This window comes from Pantherophis guttatus, chromosome 2 (genome assembly GCF_059756535.1).
Source record: "Pantherophis guttatus breed Tessera chromosome 2, ASM5975653v1, whole genome shotgun sequence".
Taxonomy (NCBI): domain Eukaryota; kingdom Metazoa; phylum Chordata; class Lepidosauria; order Squamata; family Colubridae; genus Pantherophis; species Pantherophis guttatus.
The window spans coordinates 38,575,514-38,596,093 of NC_142064.1; the positions used below are offsets into that span (position 1 = coordinate 38,575,514).

The window sequence follows — 20,580 nt, forward strand, 5'->3', positions numbered from 1 at the left end:
TTAAGGCTGGACTAAAACTCTGCCAGTTTCTTGACTTGTGGCTTAACCACTAGGCTTCCTTAGATTCAGAAAGGACCCTCTCATGAAAATTTCTCCATCATTCAAGAGTTCACGCTTGTATAGAAACTCAATATTTCAGGACTCGTTAAGATTTGTGATATTCTGTATTTATGGACTTTGGGCAGGAAGATCTAAAGCCCTTTCCTCTCCCTATTCCTGGAGCTGGGTTGAAGGGATAAGTCCTGGGTAGAAGAGAACAGTGCAATTTATCACAGTGACCTTTCACCAGAAAAACCTGGGAAAAATTGGTATGCCAAAAAAGCTTTAAACTATCCCCCTGCCTAATTTATAATAGCAGGTTTCAACACTAGCATATTTCTATACATATTAAACTGATTTGTAACTGAAGTGCAGATGACATTCAGTTTCATTTCTGCTTTCCGCTGAATTTTGTGACCTTAATTGTCTGCTGGGTATTTGACTGGGGTTACTAACGGATTAAATAACATTGAATAAACTGAAATTCAATAAAGTCAAAATGTGCATATACATATGTATGCATGTTTGGCTTATGCTACTTCCATTTATTTCAGAGAGATTTGCTCAGGAAAATCCTCCAGCTCATTTGAGTCCCACAGTAACTGCTTGAACATGGATCAAGTTTCCATTTGATGTAACATTTACCAGAAATGGGAACAAAACACAAGACAAAGATTACTGCCTGCGTCTCTCTTTTTGCCCTGATTTCAAGAGTTTCCCTATCTGTGTGGAACCAGGCTAAGTCTTTACACAGTTGGGATAATATCATCTTATAAATTACAAACATCTGGTGGTGTGAGGTAAAAAGAAAAAAGAACAAACCCTCAATTGATTCTCCAAGTATTACTTCTGCATCAGTTCTTTGCAGTTCAGTCTCTGCATTATCAAAATGAAAATAACATGGGCCAGGGGTAAAATTTATCAGAGGAAGTCTGAGACAGTAAGGATTAACACAGGATTTCAGTGTGATTGGAACCCCTTGAAAGTGATAAGTTTCTCTGCCTTCATTGGACTGTGCTTTGTTCCCTTCAGATCAACATGCAGAAGGAGACAAATAACTTGTGACCTTCTCAATCCTTCTCTACCAGCTGCCACTGTAAGCTACTATTTGTCTATTCTTCAAATATACAGACCACATCCTAGAAGAGTAAAACAAACTATTTATACCTGACACTGGAATAAATTGGGGCATGGTGGTTGCTTAATCCAGCTAGGATTTTCTTCCACGGGATGGGAACTTGATTTCAATTGAATTAAAGAATGACGGTAATCAGTATACAGTATTATTAAATATGCCATTTGACTCAATAGTGTAAACTTTTGGCAAATGAAGAAATGAGTCTAGGTTTCTAGAAAACTAGATCATGGTTCTTGTAAAACTTAGATATCCTGAAAAATTTGTTTGATAAATCTTTTTGGAAATATTGGTAATTTTTTTTTAGGTGTCTTTAGAAAGTAAGGTGATAATTAAACTATTAGATTTAAACAGTAGTTATGTTCATTCACACTGTTAGATACAAGCTCCCATTTCATCAAATTTCAAATTAATCTTGAGTAGCCCTACTATATTTCCATCTAAACATCAATGATAGTCACACTGATCCTGATCCAGCAGGAATCCAAGTATGTACCCTGTTTTCCCCAAAATAAGACATCCCCTGATAATAAGCCCAATCAGGCTTTTGAGCGCATGTGCTAAAATAAGCCTTCCCCCAAATATAAGCCCTCCCCGAAAATATTTAAACACAGAGCTGGAAATCAGGTAAGATGGCAAGCGGAGCCTCATCTTCCTCCACGCGCCCCAAAATAATAAGACCTCCCTGAAAATAAGTCCAAGTGCTTATTTTGGGGTTCAAAAAAATATAAGACAGGGTCTTATTTTTGGAAAAACATGGTATCTCTAGCCTACAAAAAAAAGCCTCAGGTGATGTCTAAGAGGCGGTACGGGTCTGGATGGGTAGAAACAGGCTCAGACTCAACCCCTTCAAGACTGAGTGGCTGTGGATACCGGCATTGCCTGATCTAGCTACCCCATCACTTTTGATGGGAGGGGAGCTACTTACTCCCTCTGAAAAGGTTCGCGATCTTGACGTCCTCCTTGATTCACGGCTGTCCTTGGTGGACCATCTTTCAGCCGTGACAAGGGGGGTCTTTGCACAGGTTTGCCTAGTGCGCCAGTTGCAGCCTTTCCTAGACAGGGATGCCCTCCGTACAGTCACTCAAGCTTTCATTGTCTCTCGGTTGGATTGCCCTCTACATTACTGCAATGCCCTCTACATGGGGCTGCCCTTGTGGTGCACCCGGAGGCTCCAGCTAGTCCAGAATGTGGCTGCACAGGTTGTTACGGGAGCTTCTTGTTACTCTCGTGCAACACCTCTCTTGAGTGAGCTGCACTGGCTGCCGGTGGCCTTCCAGATCCGCTTCAAGGTGCTGGTATTGACCTATAAAGCCCTACATGGCATGGGCCCAGGGTACTTGCAGGACCACCTCCTACTGGCCTCCCACTGCCCTGTACGTTCACATAGAGCTGCCTTCGTCCGGGTGCCGTCGGCCAGACAGTGTCGGCTGGCGGCTCCCAGGATGAGGGCGTTCTCTGTGGCTGCACCAACCCTTTGGAATGGGTTACCCATCGAGCTCCGGACGGCTCCCAATCTCCGCACTGTCCGCGCTAGCCTGAAGACATGGCTGTTCCAGCAAACTCACTGATCATTCTACGAGGTTTTAAATTTGGTGATTTTAATTTTGGATTGGTTTTAGATTTTATTGTTATTGTTTTTTATTTATATGAGCCGCCCCGAGTCCTTCGGGAGAAGGGTGGCATATAAATTTTAATAATAAATAAATAAATAAATAAATAAATAAATAAATAAATAAATAAATAAATAAATATTTGAGTCACTATCACCTGGGGATTGTATCTGATTCGTTTCAAGGCTATATCAAGAATATCATTTCTTGATACCTGCATTTCCATAGTTCAGGCCAAGTCTTTGGTCAGACACTGAAACTACAAGAATGTCAAGAACCTCCAACTTTCATTAAGAAAGCCTCCTAAAGGGCATCCTGTAACCTGGACAATGAACTACTTAGATTAATGTGAAAGGGTAATGAAAGGTATCACTCCTCCTATGGCCAATGGCACATTTTAGAAATGATATCCATGTGCCATTATTCCTAGCACTCAAAGTCAGTTCAGACCTTCAATCAAATACCAGGCTTGATCTTTGTTCTTTCTCAAGTTTTTTCTATCATCTCAAGGAGTAATCCTGCTTTTATTTTGTTTCTTTTTGTTTTTTAGATCCCATCAACATCACTGACAGCCAATTCACATAGTGTATTTATTTATTACAGGACAAATTTCTGATGCTTGTCCAGTATGCTCTGTTTTATTTTATTCCTATGAATGGGTTTATCAGGCATTCCATTGGTTTCTTGCCGTCCAGCTGATTGAAGGATGAAGGAGTCTATCTGGAATGAGTTTCAGCACTCATTAAGGTCTGGATATGCTAACCCACTTTCAGGAGCTTTGCAATGCCACACTTGCTAATATTGGGAATTTTAGGAGTTGGAAGATCCTTAGTATCTATGATTTGCACCTGGAACTCCAGGTTCCCTAGATATGTTCTCCATTTTGAACAATAAAATTTATGTCAACACAATTTGTTATAACAAATATGCTTATTTTTCCTACAAGTTTAATGAATAGATCTAATTAATGCTTTTAGCTGATTAAAAGAATTGTTATCTGCCGGTTACTCTGCTTTTTAATTACTTGATTTAATGTTCCTGCATATTAACAAAGCTTCCATTGCATTTTTAAATAGTGAGAAAACTATAAAAGAAAAGTATTTGTTTTTAAAACTGCTATGAATCTGTGGTGATGAAATAAATAAAAACAATAGGTTATAAACCAGCTGGTAAGAAGTATGACAATATTAAAATATCTCCAACAATTAAAACGTATCATTAACTTGTAATTTAGGCATTCTAATTCACACTCATCAGGGCTGTCCATTATGGACAGTGCTATTCAGAACATGACTAAAGCTGCTTATGCTTGGGTTATGCTCCTGCCCAGTGATGAAATCCAATTTTTTTTTACTACCGGTTCTGTGGGCGGGGCTTGGTGGGCACGGCTTGGTGGGCATAGTATGGCTTGGTGGGCATGGTGTGGCTTGGTGGGCGTGGCAGAGGAAGGATACTGCAAAATCTCCATTCCCACCCCACTCCAGGGGGAAGGATACTGCAAAATCTCTATTCCCAAACCACTCCAGGGGCAGGTTACTGCAAAATCCCCATTCCCACCCCACTCTGGGGCCAGCCAAAGGTGGCCCCAGAGTGTTCTCCAAATTACTCCAAATTACCTGTTTTCCAAATTACTCAAAATTTCTGCTACCGGTTCTCCGAACTGCTGAAAATTTCCGCTACTGGTTCTCCAGAACCTGTCACAACCTGCTGGATTTCACCCCTGCTTCTGCCCTCTGGAACATCTTGCTGCCTTGAAGTGATATCCGCTCCCATCATTTTGGCCTTCTGAATGGCCTTGAAGATATGGCTACGCCAAATAGGATGGGGCCCCAAAGGGTGCAGGTGGATGATGGAGTAGAGAAGATCCCACCTCCCCCACCTCCCCCCCTTTCACCATTTTCTCCCTCTCCATCCACTTCATTTTGTTTTAATTGAATTTTTAAATTAAATATCTTTGTATATTGTTTTAATGTTGTTTAAAATGTTGTATAATGTTGTATAATGTATTTTATTCAATATCTGTAGCTGCCTAGTTGCCTTGGAAAGATGGGCAATATACATTTGATAAAAGTGAATAAATAGAATAATAAGTAATAACTGAAGAGATCAAATGTGCATTAAATAAGATGCATTTCAACCAAGACACACACACACACACAAAAACAAAAACCAGTGTGCTTGTGTAAAAGTTAACTAATAAACCTAATAAATTAACTAGTAAATTTTACTCAAATTTTAGTGGTATAAAAAAAGCAAACCTTTAAATAGTAAATCAGGAATAAAATGAAATGCAGGAGGTAAAGATAGTTATAATTACTTGTGTAATAGTGCCCATTCATAAAATATTGATAGAGTGTGGCACATACTTCCCTGCATTTGTGAATAGTTTAATAAATATTTACATCTCTTTTTTACTTCACAAAGGAAATGGTTGAAGCTAATGTTATTATCTTAGATTTATTTACATTACCCATTTGCTACAAATAAATATGCTTTCTTTTCACTCTGCTTACATTGCCAAATGGCAGACCTGATGCGTAAAAAGCAACAGTAGAAAGGACAGATTTAAAAGACACACGAAAATGATAAGGAAGCCATAAGTCTATAAAGTAATGCAGTCTGAACAGGTCAGCTTGTGACATTTATACCTCTGTTGAGCTCATTGTTAATGATATTTGGAGCAGGCCCTAGGGACTAGCTATTAACAAAGCTGTAAAGATAATGAATATCCTTTTCATGACTTCTCCCCCTCTTTTCCCTTTAACTAAGGTTAAAGATGACTGTCTTATTATGCAGGCAATTGAGAGTTATCTCCTTGCAAAAACAAATGCTGAAAGGTGGCAATAGGAAACTATTGGTGGCAATAGGAAACTACAGAAAAGAAAAGAGGAAAACAAGAAGAGGGGGGGAAAAGCTGTAGAATGGTGAAATTGAGCTGCAGTTTCCCATGGTGAGAACAGTCATGTCCTGGCAAATATTTTACCCATATGTCACGAACTGTTTGATCTACATTGGAGAGTGTGGGGGAGTGGGAAGAGTGAGGTGGTGGTAGCAGGGAGAGAGGTTTCATAAATGCATACACAAAAACTACGTTGCACAAAGGTTAAAGGGTTGGCTTAAGGCAACATCTGCAAGGAAATTCAAAGTGAAGGCTGAAAGTTTCTCCTTTAATCGCTACACTGTGCTTGGCCACAGTAGTTGATGAAGCCTTCAAAAAAGTTCATGTCTGGAATGGTTTGGGAGGAAAATAAAGTAAACAAGCACATGTTAACGGGACTTGACTATTCTGATTTCTACAGATGGGGAGGCTGTCAACCATTTATTTTGAGATGGCTTGTGTCTTGCTTTTAACCTACTATAAACAATCAGTGAGACAGTGAGACTTATTACTAGAAACGTTTTCAGGTCATCTAAGAGAAATAACCCCAACATACCATTTGTTGCACATTGACTTTCAATTGTTAATAAATTGGTAGCTTTGTGTCAATATTTTCCGATATACTGCCGGTATGTAAAAACCACGGTTGAAAGGAAGATTACAAGAATTATATTCTTCACAATAGAATTTTCTTTTTCCCCCCCCCTTCCCTGTAATAAGATGAATGTTATTTAAGTTATATGGTTGTGATACAACCCCCCCCACACACACACATACACACTTTTGTCTCAAGATAAATAATAATTTACTACATTTAAGAAAAACACTTATGGATTATTGATTAATTTTGAAATAATGTGATATTTGTATCAATGAATGAACACAGAAATCATTTGCAGCAATTTTACTGGAAAAAGTAATTAGTTTTTAAAAGCTGAAATTTTAAACTTCACATACTTCATGCTATTTCCTTTTGAGAAATACCAATATTTTGTAAAGCACAGATTTAAAAATAGTAAGGCAAAGAAATCAAAGACATCAGATGAGTATTTTAAAAAAGCAAAAACTTAAAACTAATTTACATCAATACCTTCCACTCAGCCTCTCCATATCTTTCAATCCTACATTACAAACCAATATGTCTCCACTATACCCATCCAGATAGTCCTCAACTTACAATAGTTTGTTTGGTGACTATTCAAAGTTACAGTGGTATTGAAAAAAGTGACTTATGACCATTTTTCACACTTAAAACCATTGCAGCATCCCCACGGTCACATGATTAAAATTAAAGATGCTTGGCAAGTGACACATATTTATGACGGTTGCAGTGTCCTGGGGTCATGTGATCACCTTCTGCAACCTTCTGACAAGCAAAATCAATGGGGAAGTCAGATTATCTCAACATCTATGTTATTAATTTAACAATTGAAAGGATTCACTTAACAACTGTGGCAAGAAAGGTCATAAACTGGGGCAAAATTCACTTAACAAATGTCTCACTTAGCAACAGAAATTTTGGGCTCCATTGTGGTTGAAAGTCGAGGACTTTATACACAACTTTATATGTTATCTTTTGTTCTTTCTTATTTCATCAACTCAGTCCAGCCAGTCTAGACATTCCTCTCAGTCCATTCACTCTTCCTTTATGTTTATTTTACAAATATGATCCCTTGATTCCCATTCTTTCTCTCAATATGAACAATCCACATACATGCCTCAACATACTTTTCACATTTGCATTTAGCCACATTTATTCAGCACCTATTCATTCTTAACCCTATCTTTCCCTAGATATGCTGCTATTATGTGAATCAAAACAGAAATGACTATTGCAAAAATTATAATCAATCAAAGTAGCTATTCTCTCTCTCTCTTTCTCTCTCCCTCTCTCTCTCTCTCACACACACACAAACATATCTATCTCAAAATAAGCATTATTTCAGTTACATGAGTATTTCAGTTAACTAGGCATCCAATTTACTCTTAGGTTTCTTCTGATATACCAAACTCAGAACAGGCACATATGCAAAACTATTTTTGCTTCCTCTTGACATTCTTCACCAGAGGCCATATAATGCCACAAGTTTTGTCAGTGTTTGCATGTTTTAAATCTATTTCCCCATATTTAGTAAATAGCCCACCAATATATAAATTAATCTACTTGCTGCAAGTTTTTGCCATTTATGTAAAATCATCTGTAATGGATGTGTATATGTAATTATGATAAAAAGAGGTTTTGTGCATGTCAGAGTTGTTATAATTGTTAAGCGTTAATTAACTGCTAGTTGTACTTTTATTTGATTCTCTATTTTGCCTTTAATATATGTTTTTAAAATGTTTTATTGACTCTATCAACACTAAAAAAGCTGTTTAAAAAGATGTATTTTAAGTGAGTGTCTCTCAAATCTGCAGATAATTCATTCTGAAGAGCTGGGACAGGTACAGAAAATTCTCAAATCCAAATCGTGACCAAATGAAATCACAGCAAATATAGGTAAGCTTTGCTGGATGATCTCAGTAATAATAGAGATCTATTTAAACAGATACGTTTTCTCAAATAGTAGAGACTTAGGTGAGCAGGGTTTTAAATGAATACCCAGAAATTGTACCAATGAGTGCAGGGTTTTAGGCAACGTTGTAATATATGATTTTAGTTCTATCTACCTTTGTCTGGATTCAATTTTAATTTAATATGTCTCACCCAGAGCATTACTGACTGTGGTTAGGAATTCCGCAGAGCCATATTACTTTTCTGGAGATGTCACAGAGAAAATGGTTTGGGCATTATCACCATACTAATAGCATCTGCCGCCAAATCTCCTGATGATTTCTCTGAATGGTTTTATTAAACTATTGAAAACTTGTTGGAGACAAAATGGAGCTCTCCATGTCAGGCTCCTAAGCTTGATCTCATCAGATGCTACCAGAAACTTCACATGGCATGGCTAGATAAGAATCTTTACTGCATCCTCTAAAATGAAGCAATTTAAAGCGCTTGATCACCTCAGTCAACATGGAATGCTATCTAAATGCTATCTAAAACCTAGATAAATAGACATTTAATTGGATTTTTAGAATGTTAGTTAGTTTCACACCCACTTTGTTTATATTGTACGTTTTTAGTATTCATTTCAATTAGAGTTATGTGCTGCTTAGAGTCCATTAATTTGAGAAGTCTGTAAGTGCTGTAAATAAATATCTATTGGTGTTTAAATGTAGCTCCTGTTTTTGACACCTTCACCATGCCTTAACAGACCTCCTGCCCAGGGGTAAAATCCAGCAGGTTCTGCCAGGTTCTGGAGAACCGGTAGCAGAAATTTTGAGCAGTTCAGAGAACCGGTAGCAGAAATTTTGAATAGTTTGGAGAACTGGCAAATACCACCTCTGGCTGGCCCCAGAGTAGGATGGGAATGGAGATTTTGCAGTATCCTTCCCCTGGAGTGGGGTGGGAATGGAGATTTTGCAGTATCCTTCCCCTGCTATGCCCACCAAGCCACACCATGCCCACCAAGCCACGCCCACAGAACCGGTAGTAAAAAAAATTTGATTTCACCACTGCTTCTGTCTTGTATTTATCAGGCTTGTGGATAAGTGGCAGTTGACTATTGAAATAATTGACATTTCTACCCTGAGTACTTGAGTTCCAGTGCAACTCCCATACTGAAGGAAAACCCTCATATTTTCTCTTCACTTGTCCTCGATTTCCTTTTATATACTCTAATCACTAGGTTAATGTTTTGTACAATAATTGTTTTACTCAGATTTATAGAATGGTATAGCTTTCTTACTTTATGCTCAGGTTACAATAGTCCACATAGAAGGAGTGGAATCCAAGCAATCTTGTTCCATCTGCAGAGGAAATGGGATTCAGTGGAACACTCCAGGTGAGAGAAAGGTGGCAATTTTTGCAAGCCTCCATTATTATCTTCCATGGTATTCTGCAGGTTCCACCTGCTATTTTATTTTCATAGAGGTAGTCCTTGACTTAGAACTGAAATAAAAAAATAAGTCATGCCACTTGCTAAGTAAGTCATCACACGATTGACCCAATTTTATAACAGTTTTGGAGGTGATCATTGAGTGAATCCATTGTCCACAATGGCTGGTTTTTTGTTTTTGTTTTCCTGGAAACTAGAAGTAAATACTGGTTTACAGCAAAAATATTATAAATCACAGTTACATGACCACAGGACACTGCAAATGGCCATAAATGTGGGCTACTTGCCAAGCTCCCAAAATGTGAGCACATGACTGTGGTAGGGAGGTGGTGATCAGAACTTCAATTCCAAGTTTAAATATCTCTTTTGTGGTCTATCATAATTTAGAACAATTACTGAGTTACTAGCTGTAAATTGAGGATCCCCTCTATTTATAGAACTCCATTAATTGCATGAGACAATCCAATCTCGTGAAAGGAATTAAATTGAAATAATTTAAGTTCATCAATCAGATATCATGCAAGCACCTACCACACAATGCTGACTTTTATATTTATACTTTCAGACTACATTTAATAAAACAGACCTGTGTTTGATAAAATGACAGTTTTTGTAGTAAATTTTTATTTATTTATTTATTTATTATTTATTATTTAAATTTGTATACCGCCCTTCTCCCGAAGGACTTAGGGCGGTGCACAGCCAAAATTAAAATACATACAATACAATTTTGCTTTTCTAAAAAGATCCTTTTTTCAATTATATTAGGGATGCAGAGGCAAATATCCCTTAAATAAGAGTTTTCTAAGGGACCTAATTTTTTCTATACAACATCTTCTATAGAGGGAAAGCTGTCATTTATAGGAAATGGGAGCTTCCTACTTATCATCTCCATGCTGGATGTTAATGGAGCTGCTATGAGACCATGGTATGGTAATAGCCAATACGATTGCTAAAAGAGAAGATCAGTCATGCAATGCTGACACACAAGTGCAGTTGATGTGAAGAAAGGCAAAAGATAAGATTTGATGAGAGAGAGAAACTTTGGAGCTATTGAGAAGCTATCTATTTTCCTAGGAAGAGAACAGGAAGGCCAAGATACTGAAGAGGTAGTAAATTGTTGGTCAAAAGATCAAGGGCATAGTAAGGAGTCCAAATGTCACATTACTGAGAAAAAAATATTTTGTGAAATCTCACACTAGAGCTGGGGATAATTAATCTATTATGGTAAATTTGCATATCAATATGCATTATTTTTGTTATGCTTATTTATATAATCCTTCAACATTCACTGAATGCATGGGGATAGATTATAAAATCATATTTATTAACTCTTCCACCAAATTTGGCAACACATTTGAACATTCTTTATATGCAGTACATAAATATATAGCCATAGCTTCTACATGTGTATTTGAGACTCTATTTAATTAAATAGGCAAATATAGCTATTACTTAGATTTTGACAATGAAGGCAATATCACCATCTTCTAGTTTTTATATCTGTCTGCTTGTCTGTCTCTCCCTCCCTCTCTCCATCATATACCTGTCAATATTCTCTCTCTCTCTCTCTCTCTTCTATCTATTATCTGTCTGTCTGTGGCTTCAAATTAAAGGCATTCTTTTTATAATCTAATTACAAACTGAATAAATTAAATTTAAATGCCATTGTGTTGAACATGGCACCAAACTTACATTTTTCCCCCTCTCTCTTTCTCTCTCTCTTTCTCTCTCTCTCTCTCTCTCTCTCACACACACACATACAGAGATACAGAAAGATGAAGAAGAGAGTACATACATTACTCATCTTTCGTTCTGCAATTATAAGCAACCTGGAACATCCTTTAGGTTTATTTTGCAACAGTCTCTATGATGTTGGTATGATGGCACATATATTCCAACAATTAGGGTTATTGCTGATGATAAGATGGATAGCATCATGTTCCCCTCATCATGTTCCTTTTGTGCGGCTTAATTCTCTAAGAAATTTCCATAAAGTGTCTTAAAGCCATCCATAATTTAGTTGAGTGAAGTGTAAATACTAATTCAGAGAAGATTACATGCAACCACTTCTATTTTCTATAGTAAATCTGTCTGGTTTTGTCTTTTGCTGATCATCATTATTTTACACCAGAATAGAAAAAGCAGAGCTTTGACTTACCATACCACTTGCTACTTCAAGCCCTGAATTAATGAAGCTACTTAATTACTCTTTCCCTCCCATGTAACTTTAAGTTAAAAGGAGAAACTACAGGATACTTGTTCTTGTGACAATTGTTGGGCGTCTTTTGTTCTGCAATTATCATAAGCATCTGGACAATCTTTAAGGCTTAATTTGCAAGAAGGGTCTCTGTGATGTTGGCTTGGTGACCCACATATTCTAACAACTGAGAGTTATTGCTGATATGGTTTCCTAAGTGACTACTTTGTGGTGTAATGCCTAAACCATGGTATTTTTGATAAAGTACAAAGGAAAAAGAAAAATAGTTTAGAAGCCATCTAAATTAAATTAAGGAGATGGGTAGATAGAATGTTGTCAGTTTTACTCCTAAGGTCTGGATCTCATCTGCCTGAGGTCAGAGGTGGGAATTTTAAACAGTCTTGTGTGATGACAGCTAGGAATTTGGTTTGCCTACTCTTGGCGACTATTAAATGTTACCCCAAAGTGGTTCTCCAAATGACAAGTATGGGTTACCTGCAGCAATCTTTGAAATCATGACAATAGGTTAGACAAAAGGAGATAAAATATTAGGAAGAGTAAGATTGCTATTTCTGGATCTGCAAAAATCTAGGCAACCACAACATAGTACCAAATGATACATATAACTTTTCTGCTGTTTATTGTTTATCCAGATTTTTGTATTCTATGATGCATAGCTTTAAGAAAAAAATATTTCTAAGGCAGATGTACTATAGGTGGAAGAAATAGTGGGTAGATACCATGGTCACACATCATATATGTTAAAACGTTTGATTTTGGCTTAGCTCATTATACAGAACTTGCCATTATGGCTTGAAAACTAGTAGATATAGTACTTGAAAGTAGATACAGTACTTTCTATTCAAAATGTTTTCATATGAATCTGTCCTTTGGTTTATACTTTTTTTGGTGGTTCAATATCAAAATGTTACTTTTTCATTATTGGGACTCTTGCTGGAATACCAAAGTTCAAGAACAGCATAGACTGCTTCAGATATTTAATAGAGACAATGTTTGGCCAGTTGCCCTCAAGAAGCTTAATCACTTCCATACTGTAGCAATTTCTACTAATTGATTGCCATTTTTCACTGGTCTACCTGCAGAACCAACTAGAGGGCAGTGAAAAGACAAAAGAAAATTCCATCTCTTCAGCCTAATCTCTGTTTATTTCTTTAAAGAGGGAATATAACATTCCATCTTGAACAATGGCAATGTAAAGTAATCTATATAGTACACCTAATCATTCACACCATACAGATCAGGGGTGGGTTCTAAATTTTTTTATTATCAGTTCTGTGGGCGTGGCTTATTTTATGGGCGTGGCTTGATGGACATGTGACAATTCTTTAGGATTTAGCAGAGGTACTGGTCTACCAGGCTTTTAACTGCTTGCAGAGTTGTACCGGTCTACTCATTTGTTTTTGGAGGCACTGGTCTACCCATTTATTTTTGCAGGCACCGGTCTACTCATTTGTTTTCTTTTAACACTAATCAGCTGTAGGGCAGCCCTTTGAAGCCCCGCGGCAAGAGTTTAAACAGTTTTTTTCCCTCTAGTTGATCAGCTGGGACTTAAGAGGCAGCAATAGATTGGGGGTGGGGCCAAATAAAAGGTAAGAATAATGCAGGGGGGGCGGGGGCAGAACCGGTTCGGTGGCATCATATCGTCACTGCTACCGGCTCGGCGGAACCAGGCAGAACCGGGAGGAACCCACCACTGATACAGATGAACCACCATAGACTAATATGGTTCTTTTCCTACAATGTATTCTAATATTAACCTATTGAGATTATGGGGATGGTCATTCCTTATCAGTCTCCCTTCAGTCATACAAAGCTGACTTCTTTGCATGAGCTATCTCAGGGGTGAAATCCAGCAGATTCTGACAGGTTCTGGAGAACCGGTAGCGGAAATTTTGAGCAGTTCAGAGAACCGGTAGCGGAAATTTTGAGTAGTTTGGAGAATTCCACCTCTGGCTGGCCCCAGAGTGGGGTGGGAATGGAGATTTTGCAATATCCTTCTCCGGGGAGTGGGAAGGAAATGGGGATTTTGCAGTATCCTTCCCCTGGAGTGGGGAGGGAATGGAGATTTTGCAGTATCCTTCCCCTGCCATGCCCATCAAGCCACACCCACAGAACCGGTAGTAAAAAAAATGGATTTCATCACTGAGGTATCTCCTCTTTATTAGCCCATCTGGAAAGATTTGCCATTCTAATTCTGCTGTAGTTACAAAGATAGCAAGCGCAGGGCAACATTCCCACATGGTGGTTCTTTTTTCAAGAAGAACTAGCATTTATCTCAAAACCTAAAAGGGCAGAGCAGAATGATTTAAAACAGAAGTCTTCAACCTTTGCTGTAAACAAAGTCACCCTAGCCAAGAAACAAGTGAGACCTTCCAACTACAATTAAACAAAAACAAACAAAACCTAATCCAAACACAAGGCCAAATGAATCAGTGGAAAAATTAAGGAGCATAGTGTGCTTGGAGATAGACAAGAGTAGGATGGCATATTGGCAAAGAAAGATCGATTGCCAGCTCCGATAATAAACATCACTATGGGGTATGAGATAGAAGATTAGGATATTTCGAGAGAGCTGAGTTCCTGTTCAATGGCTTGATTTCATAGAGGTTCATAAAGGTGATAGAAATTTGCTGGGAAAAGCTTGCATTTCAGTTAATAACTGCACTTCCTGTATCTTACTGTTTAAGGGCTGAAAATTCCTAAATCTCAGGGGATAACACCCCTGGCTAGAAAAGCTACAGATGAGTCTGGAAGAGAAAGGAAGGAAGTTAACAATTACAAATGTATCCTTTTGTAGAATCCTCTGTAAGCAGGAGTCGGATTAGTGAGGTTTCTTTCCTACCTTCTGCCCCTTGTCCTGTTTACTGACAGGTAAACATTCTATGGAAACTCAGGAGGTCATTTATTCACCCACCAGTTAATCATAAGTTTTGTGCATTAAGCAGGCTAAAACGGACTTTTCAGAAAATGATAAGCTCCCAAGCCTATCCGTGTCCACAATATTAGAATAGATTCCATTTGGAAACAACTAAATGCTACTTTATAAAAAGAGTCTAAACCTTATATGCAAGGATTTGTGGTGGCTAGCATTATTTCATAATTTTTTTTATTGTGTATTGTGTATACAGATAGATGTAAATGTATTCCTTGGAAGGGCTAAAGTCCACTTTTTAGTACCTGCTTGTATTAAGTCTTATATTACAAATAGTAGCAAATTACCCTTTTTATTCTGATGATCTGCTGATTGTATACTATTGAGAGCAAATGGACAGTACCTATTGAAATGGAACTGATTAGGGTACTCCATCTCCACATTTATAATATAAGCATGTTATTATAAATGAATAGGCATTCACTTATGGCCTCAGTAAGCAGTTTTATATTTAGAAATACTGACTGCACACATGCAGATATATTTACCTTTTCAAGTTATTATCTTTATGTTTTATTATAATTCTCATAATCCTTACGTTGATTTGGGTAGTAGTCTCAACCATGGTCACTAGGTTTGAGAAGGAATGAATTAAAAAAATATTTCTGATACTACCCATTCTTCCATGATCCTCCATTGGTATGTGATGAATTTTGACATACTGATTTTGATAGGTGAATATATAGATAGGCCTAACTAGTTTACAATTTTGCATACTTATCTACATGGGTAGAATATGTCTTTAGGTAAATGATTATTTAATATTCTCACAAATTTTAAAGCAGTTGGCATAACAAATCACTACTTTTAAAATGTCTTTGTGACATTACATTTTACTACTAATAAACAAATTGCTATATTAAATTTTAACAATTAACAATTAAATGAAATTTTAATTGTTCTTCTCCAGTGTCATAGAGAAACCTTTAACATTGCTCATAGAAAAATCTCAAGTATGATGCTTGGGTACATATGACAAAGATGAATAGCTTAGCATAGCTGAATTCTTACACATAGCTTTATTAAATATTTCTGTACTATTACATATACCTTTTATTAAGGCAAAATAGAAAATATATACTTTTAAAAAACCAAAAGTACACATTTCAGCAATATAAGTCTGAAAAAGGACAAACAAAAAATATTGCAAAGCACAAAAACTTACATCAAACATGTGTTTGTCGCAATTGCACTGCCTTTGCCAGATATGTGGACGTCAATTAGGAAGAATACACTTCCAATATGTGGTAAACTTGCAACAGAGGACTGCAGCCAAAAGTGGTGGATTTACCAGACAGTGCTCAAAGACTGGAAAATGTTCACCTTCCTTTTATATAAATTGTGCAAGTAAAGCCTTGTATTGTAAATACAGCAAACATGCCTGTGATTGTAAAAGGAGCCTTCAGATTTTAGCCTGGAAAATCTCTTCTTTAAAGGGACTAATTTACTGAATGATATTAGACTAATTTCTAAATGTTTAATTTGTAAAATGGGCAGTTTTAGAATTCCCATTGCAAGAGCCAGTTTAGTATAGTGGTTAAGGTATCAGGATAGAAACTGAGAGATTGTGATTTCCAGTCCTGCCTTAGGCATAAAGCCAGTTGGGTGACCTTGGGCCAGTCATTTCCAGTCAGCCCTAAGAAGTGGGCAATGGCAAACCACTTATAAAATCTTCCCATGAAAACTACAGAGATTAGTTACCAAGAGTCAGCTCTGACTAAAAGGCAATAATGAAAAGATGATGATGATTATGATGATAACAATAATAATAATTAATAGTAGTAGTAGTAGTAATTTGGAACACAACATGCCAGATATCATGGTTGTTGAGGGCCGAAGTGTACAGTTTATTGGTATTGATGCACCAGGAGATGCCAGAGTCGAAGAAAAAGAACTGGAAAAAAATCATGAAATATCACGACCTGGCCATCGAAACTACACTGCTATGGATGAAACATGTAACAGTGATACCCATTTGTCATCTGGGCACTTGGTACCATGTCCAAGAATTTTACAAAATACATCAAGAAATTGTAGCTTCCTGCAATAACACCAGTGGAACTGCAAAAAAATGCACTACTCATAACATCATATATTTTAAGAAGATACTTGGTTGATACCTAGGACACTGGCAGCAACCCTATCAACCATTAGCACCAGTCAATCGTATTTATGACACATTTTTAAATGTTCAGTTGACTGAGTTTCATGTTTAATGAATAAAAGAGATAATAATAAAAGATTTTAGTTTACTATGAAAACACTGAATCATTTATATAGCACTTTATACATAGTTTCTATCCTGGGGCCAATAAGGAGTACATAAAGCTCCTGCCTGTTTAACTTAAACAATACCTTGGGATGAGCAGTAGATACATTCAACATATACTGGAAAATTGATTTTTTTTTTCTTATTAACTGTTTTCTTGAGAGGCAGTGGGCAAGAGAGATAAATAAATCCTGGAAGCACTATGAATTCTAGATTGAGCGTATTAATCATTGCACATTTCCTCACAATATGCATGGTCTGGCTTTGAAATTTTTATTTTTATTATTTGGGTAATATTTATACTTGCAATTATTTAAATTGTTCAATGAACATTTGCATTTTGTATTATACTGATTTTTTTTAATTGCATTGTTGTATTGATTATGTGTATAAGGAAACCTTGTTTAGCGACCGCAGTTGAGATTGGCAACTTGGATGATCAGCGAAGCCGTTACTAAGTGAAACCACAACTATGCTTATAATACTTTCCTTTGCTTTACAGATCTGCAAAAGCCATAAATGTGAGGCTTGGTAACAAAGTTACTTTTTCATCACTATCATAACTGTGAATGGTTGTTAAATGAGACGGTCACTAAACTAAGACTACCTATATAATATGAGCTTCTACCACAATTGTAGCCCTTGTCAGTTCAATCATCTGACTGTAACTAAATTTGTAACTTTATTCCCATAACTCAATCATGCTACCAATCATTACCTGTGTCATGTAGTTAATGAAGGAATTGTGCAAAATTGGTACAGTGTGGATAAAAGAAAAAAAAAAAGGAAATGTGTGTGCCAACAGGATTACTATGTGAGGCAAGCAGGCAGATGGATATATGGATGGATGAAGAGTTGATGATAGGTATCTTTCAATCTGTGGTAGTCGCCATTCACTTTTAGAGGGCCAATCATTCTAGTTCTGATGATGATGGAATAACCATCCCATCTACTTGGAAGACAGACAGTAGGGAATGGTATTCTGTGTTCATATAAAAATATTCAAGGGGGACTTTTATGCTCAAAAGGAGAAAGTTGAAATATATGGTAAATGAACTATAATCTGGGTCAAAATTAAAGAGGACAATTGAATATTGTGCTTTGTTTGATTTTATACAGCTCAGCTGGGACTGGAGCTGTCTTGAATTCAAATCTCTATGAAATTTAATTGTCTCCAAATGATGAAACAGAGCTGAAGTAAGGGTCAGAGGAGAATCTTATGGTCTTTAGAAGAAGAATATAAAACAAATGCAGAGGGGAAGGGATAGATAAGTATTTTAGTCTGTAAATCCCATTTTGCAACGGAGGAACCAATTCACCTTCTCCACTTTCTAAATGAAATGGCTCAAGATATTATATTGCCTCATGGGGTGGTGCTGATGTATCCTATTCTAAGAAGTCAATTTGGTCCCCCTCGCTGGCTTGCACTGCAACTCATCTATGGTGGCAATTAAAGATTGCAGCTTTTCCCAGACCACAGTGAAGCAGTCTAGCTCTTGTCCTCTATGCCTTGCTTCCGTCCCTTATTCCTTTGCATCTCCTGCCTCACCCTGCCTAACCATATGGATGGTCTTGCTTCTTCGATCACCGTTTTGCAGCCACCCCAAAGACAGGGAGCCCTCCTTTGCTGGCCCCATGCCTGCTTTTAACTCAATTTTGGAACAAAAGGAAACCACCTTCAAATGTGATCCTCAGGGCCATGCCTTCCTCTTCTTTGTAGAACCACTGCTCCTTGCTTCCAGGGCACATACAACTGAAATGAAAGAAAGAAAGCATCGCTCCTGAAGGACCATGTTGTAGAGAGAGCAAAAGGCTCCAACACGGGATAGAGAAATATTGGGAGTCAAGTTACAATAGTGAGAGGAAGCCAGGCAACGTTTTCTAACAAGAAACTTCAGACTTGGAGGAAGTCTTTGGCCAAAATGCTCTTTTGTTTTGGCTGCTTCCACTTTCACCCTGCCCGCGGTTCCCACATTGTTATTATTTGTTTCAAAAATAACCGGGTAGGCGACCATCATTTGTCCGTGGGCTACCGGCTTGCCAGACTACTGGTTTCAGCCCTACTAGCCCGGCCTTAGCTGAACGTTGGCTGGCTTTCAACCATCTTTGGTGGGGCGGTTGAAACGGGACCCTCGGCACACCTCGCGGTCCTTCTCACCTCACACATTTTTAAAAAATTTTATTTTCGTCGACAGTCACAAGGGGGAAGCCCCCCACCCCAATTCACAGCGTGTGCCCCGATTTCCTCCCGTCCCAATTTTGCCGTCTGAAGCCTCTTGTTGTCCCTGGGGAGGGAAGGGGAGGGGAGCGTCGAGAGCCGCCTATTACCCCCCCCTCCCCACCTCATGTGGTGCCGCGGCGGCGACGGGGGTCTGCAGAGCCTCTCGGGAGATTTTGGGGCTCAGGGGAGCGAGGAGGGGTGGGAGAGGAGGAAGAAGCCGCCGCCGCTCTCCTGCTGCTGCCCCTCGTTGGCTCTGGGCTCGGTCTTGGCGAACCTCGGCGGGTGTGCAACCAGAAGAGCCCTCCTCTCGGCGAGGCAAGGCAGGGCCCCTCCTCTCGAAACGCTGACGGGACCCGATATAATCATGATGGGTGGTGAAGTCCGCATTTGAACTTGCAGGCAAAGCGCGCTGGGTGCCTCGTTCTGCCGGGAGCTGCAGCGCTTCTCGAGCCCGGGTGGGATCAGGTGCTCGCCGCCGCAGGAGAGAGGGCGCCAGGAGAAGCCCCCGAAGGACCCGTTTCCCAAGTGGCTACTAGACTTCGCGCCCGAGGGAGCCTCTGGATTACCAACCATCTCTGATTGGGGCTCCTCTTTTTTTTCTCTCTCTCTGTCTCCCTCCCCTTTCCTTGCCCCCCCCTTTTTTTCTTTTTGGTAGCCTCTGCAATAAACTGCTCTGAAAGGTAACTATACCACCTTCCCTTTCTATTTTCTGCTGGTCAAGTGAGGGGGGCGAGAAGGAACACCTAAGGGGGGGTTACCTGTAAAACAAAAGAGTTTGGTAAAAGCTAAGGGTTGGGGGAGAAGAAGAAAAAAGACCTGATGAGGGTGATTTTGAAGGCGCCGGCTCTTTCATGCTTGCTTTCATTCATACCTTTGGAGAAGGGCAACGCTTTTCGCGGAGAGGCAGAGTGTAATGCACAATATTGATGGGGGGAAGAGAACAAAGAAAAGTGGAAAGAATGGGGGAAGAGAGAGAGAGAGAGTGTGTGTGTGTGTGTGTGTGGCCAGACAAGAGTTTTTGAATGGGAGGCAAGGTAGGGAGTCCGGCGGCTCGGAAACGGTTAATGGCTGGGGAGGAAGCGTCTTTTAGGGTCTGGAAGACACAAAGCGGCTCTGGAGGGAAGGAGGTGCTGGGAAGCGGCGGATTTGGCGAGCAGGTTTGGATGCGGGGGCTGAGCCGGGCGGTGGAAGCCGTGGAGTTGGTTTGGGGGATTCCTGGAGAACACTTGGTTCTCTTTTCCCAGTCTTGGCTGCGGAGATTTTCTGGCAGAAAAACCTGGGGCGGAGGAGGGGGGTCGGGTATCCTCTGACCATAGTGGCCAGCTACCGGA

The 20,580-nt window shown here is 38.8% G+C and overlaps 1 protein-coding gene and 1 long non-coding RNA gene across 6 annotated transcripts in view; one reads left to right on the forward strand and one right to left on the reverse strand.

Moving 5' to 3' along the window:
* Positions 1 to 9,565: 9,565 nt before the first annotated feature.
* LOC148115083 (uncharacterized) lies at positions 9,566 to 20,177 on the reverse strand. 2 transcript variants are annotated; one of them, XR_015732112.1, is made up of 3 exons: positions 20,121 to 20,177; positions 18,705 to 18,781; positions 9,566 to 9,659 (listed from the first exon to the last, which is right to left on the reverse strand). It is a non-coding gene; the product is annotated as an uncharacterized LOC148115083 (long non-coding RNA). The 2 variants fall into 2 exon arrangements; XR_015732111.1 differs by lacking the exons at positions 9,566 to 9,659; positions 20,121 to 20,177 and adding an exon at positions 19,371 to 19,551 and having other exon boundaries at positions 17,299 to 18,781.
* Positions 19,331 to 20,580, forward strand: part of VCAN (versican) — a 101,582-nt gene continuing 100,332 nt past the window's right edge. For 2 of the 4 annotated variants that reach the window (XM_034441230.2, XM_034441233.2), the window contains exon 1: positions 20,135 to 20,406. In XM_034441230.2, coding sequence (XP_034297121.2) covers positions 20,272 to 20,406 — 135 coding nt within the window. In that variant the 5' untranslated portion in view covers positions 20,135 to 20,271. Of the gene's footprint in view, positions 19,930 to 20,134; positions 20,407 to 20,580 lie in introns of those variants that run through there. The other 2 variants (XM_034441231.3, XM_087885860.1) reach the window with 2 other exon arrangements.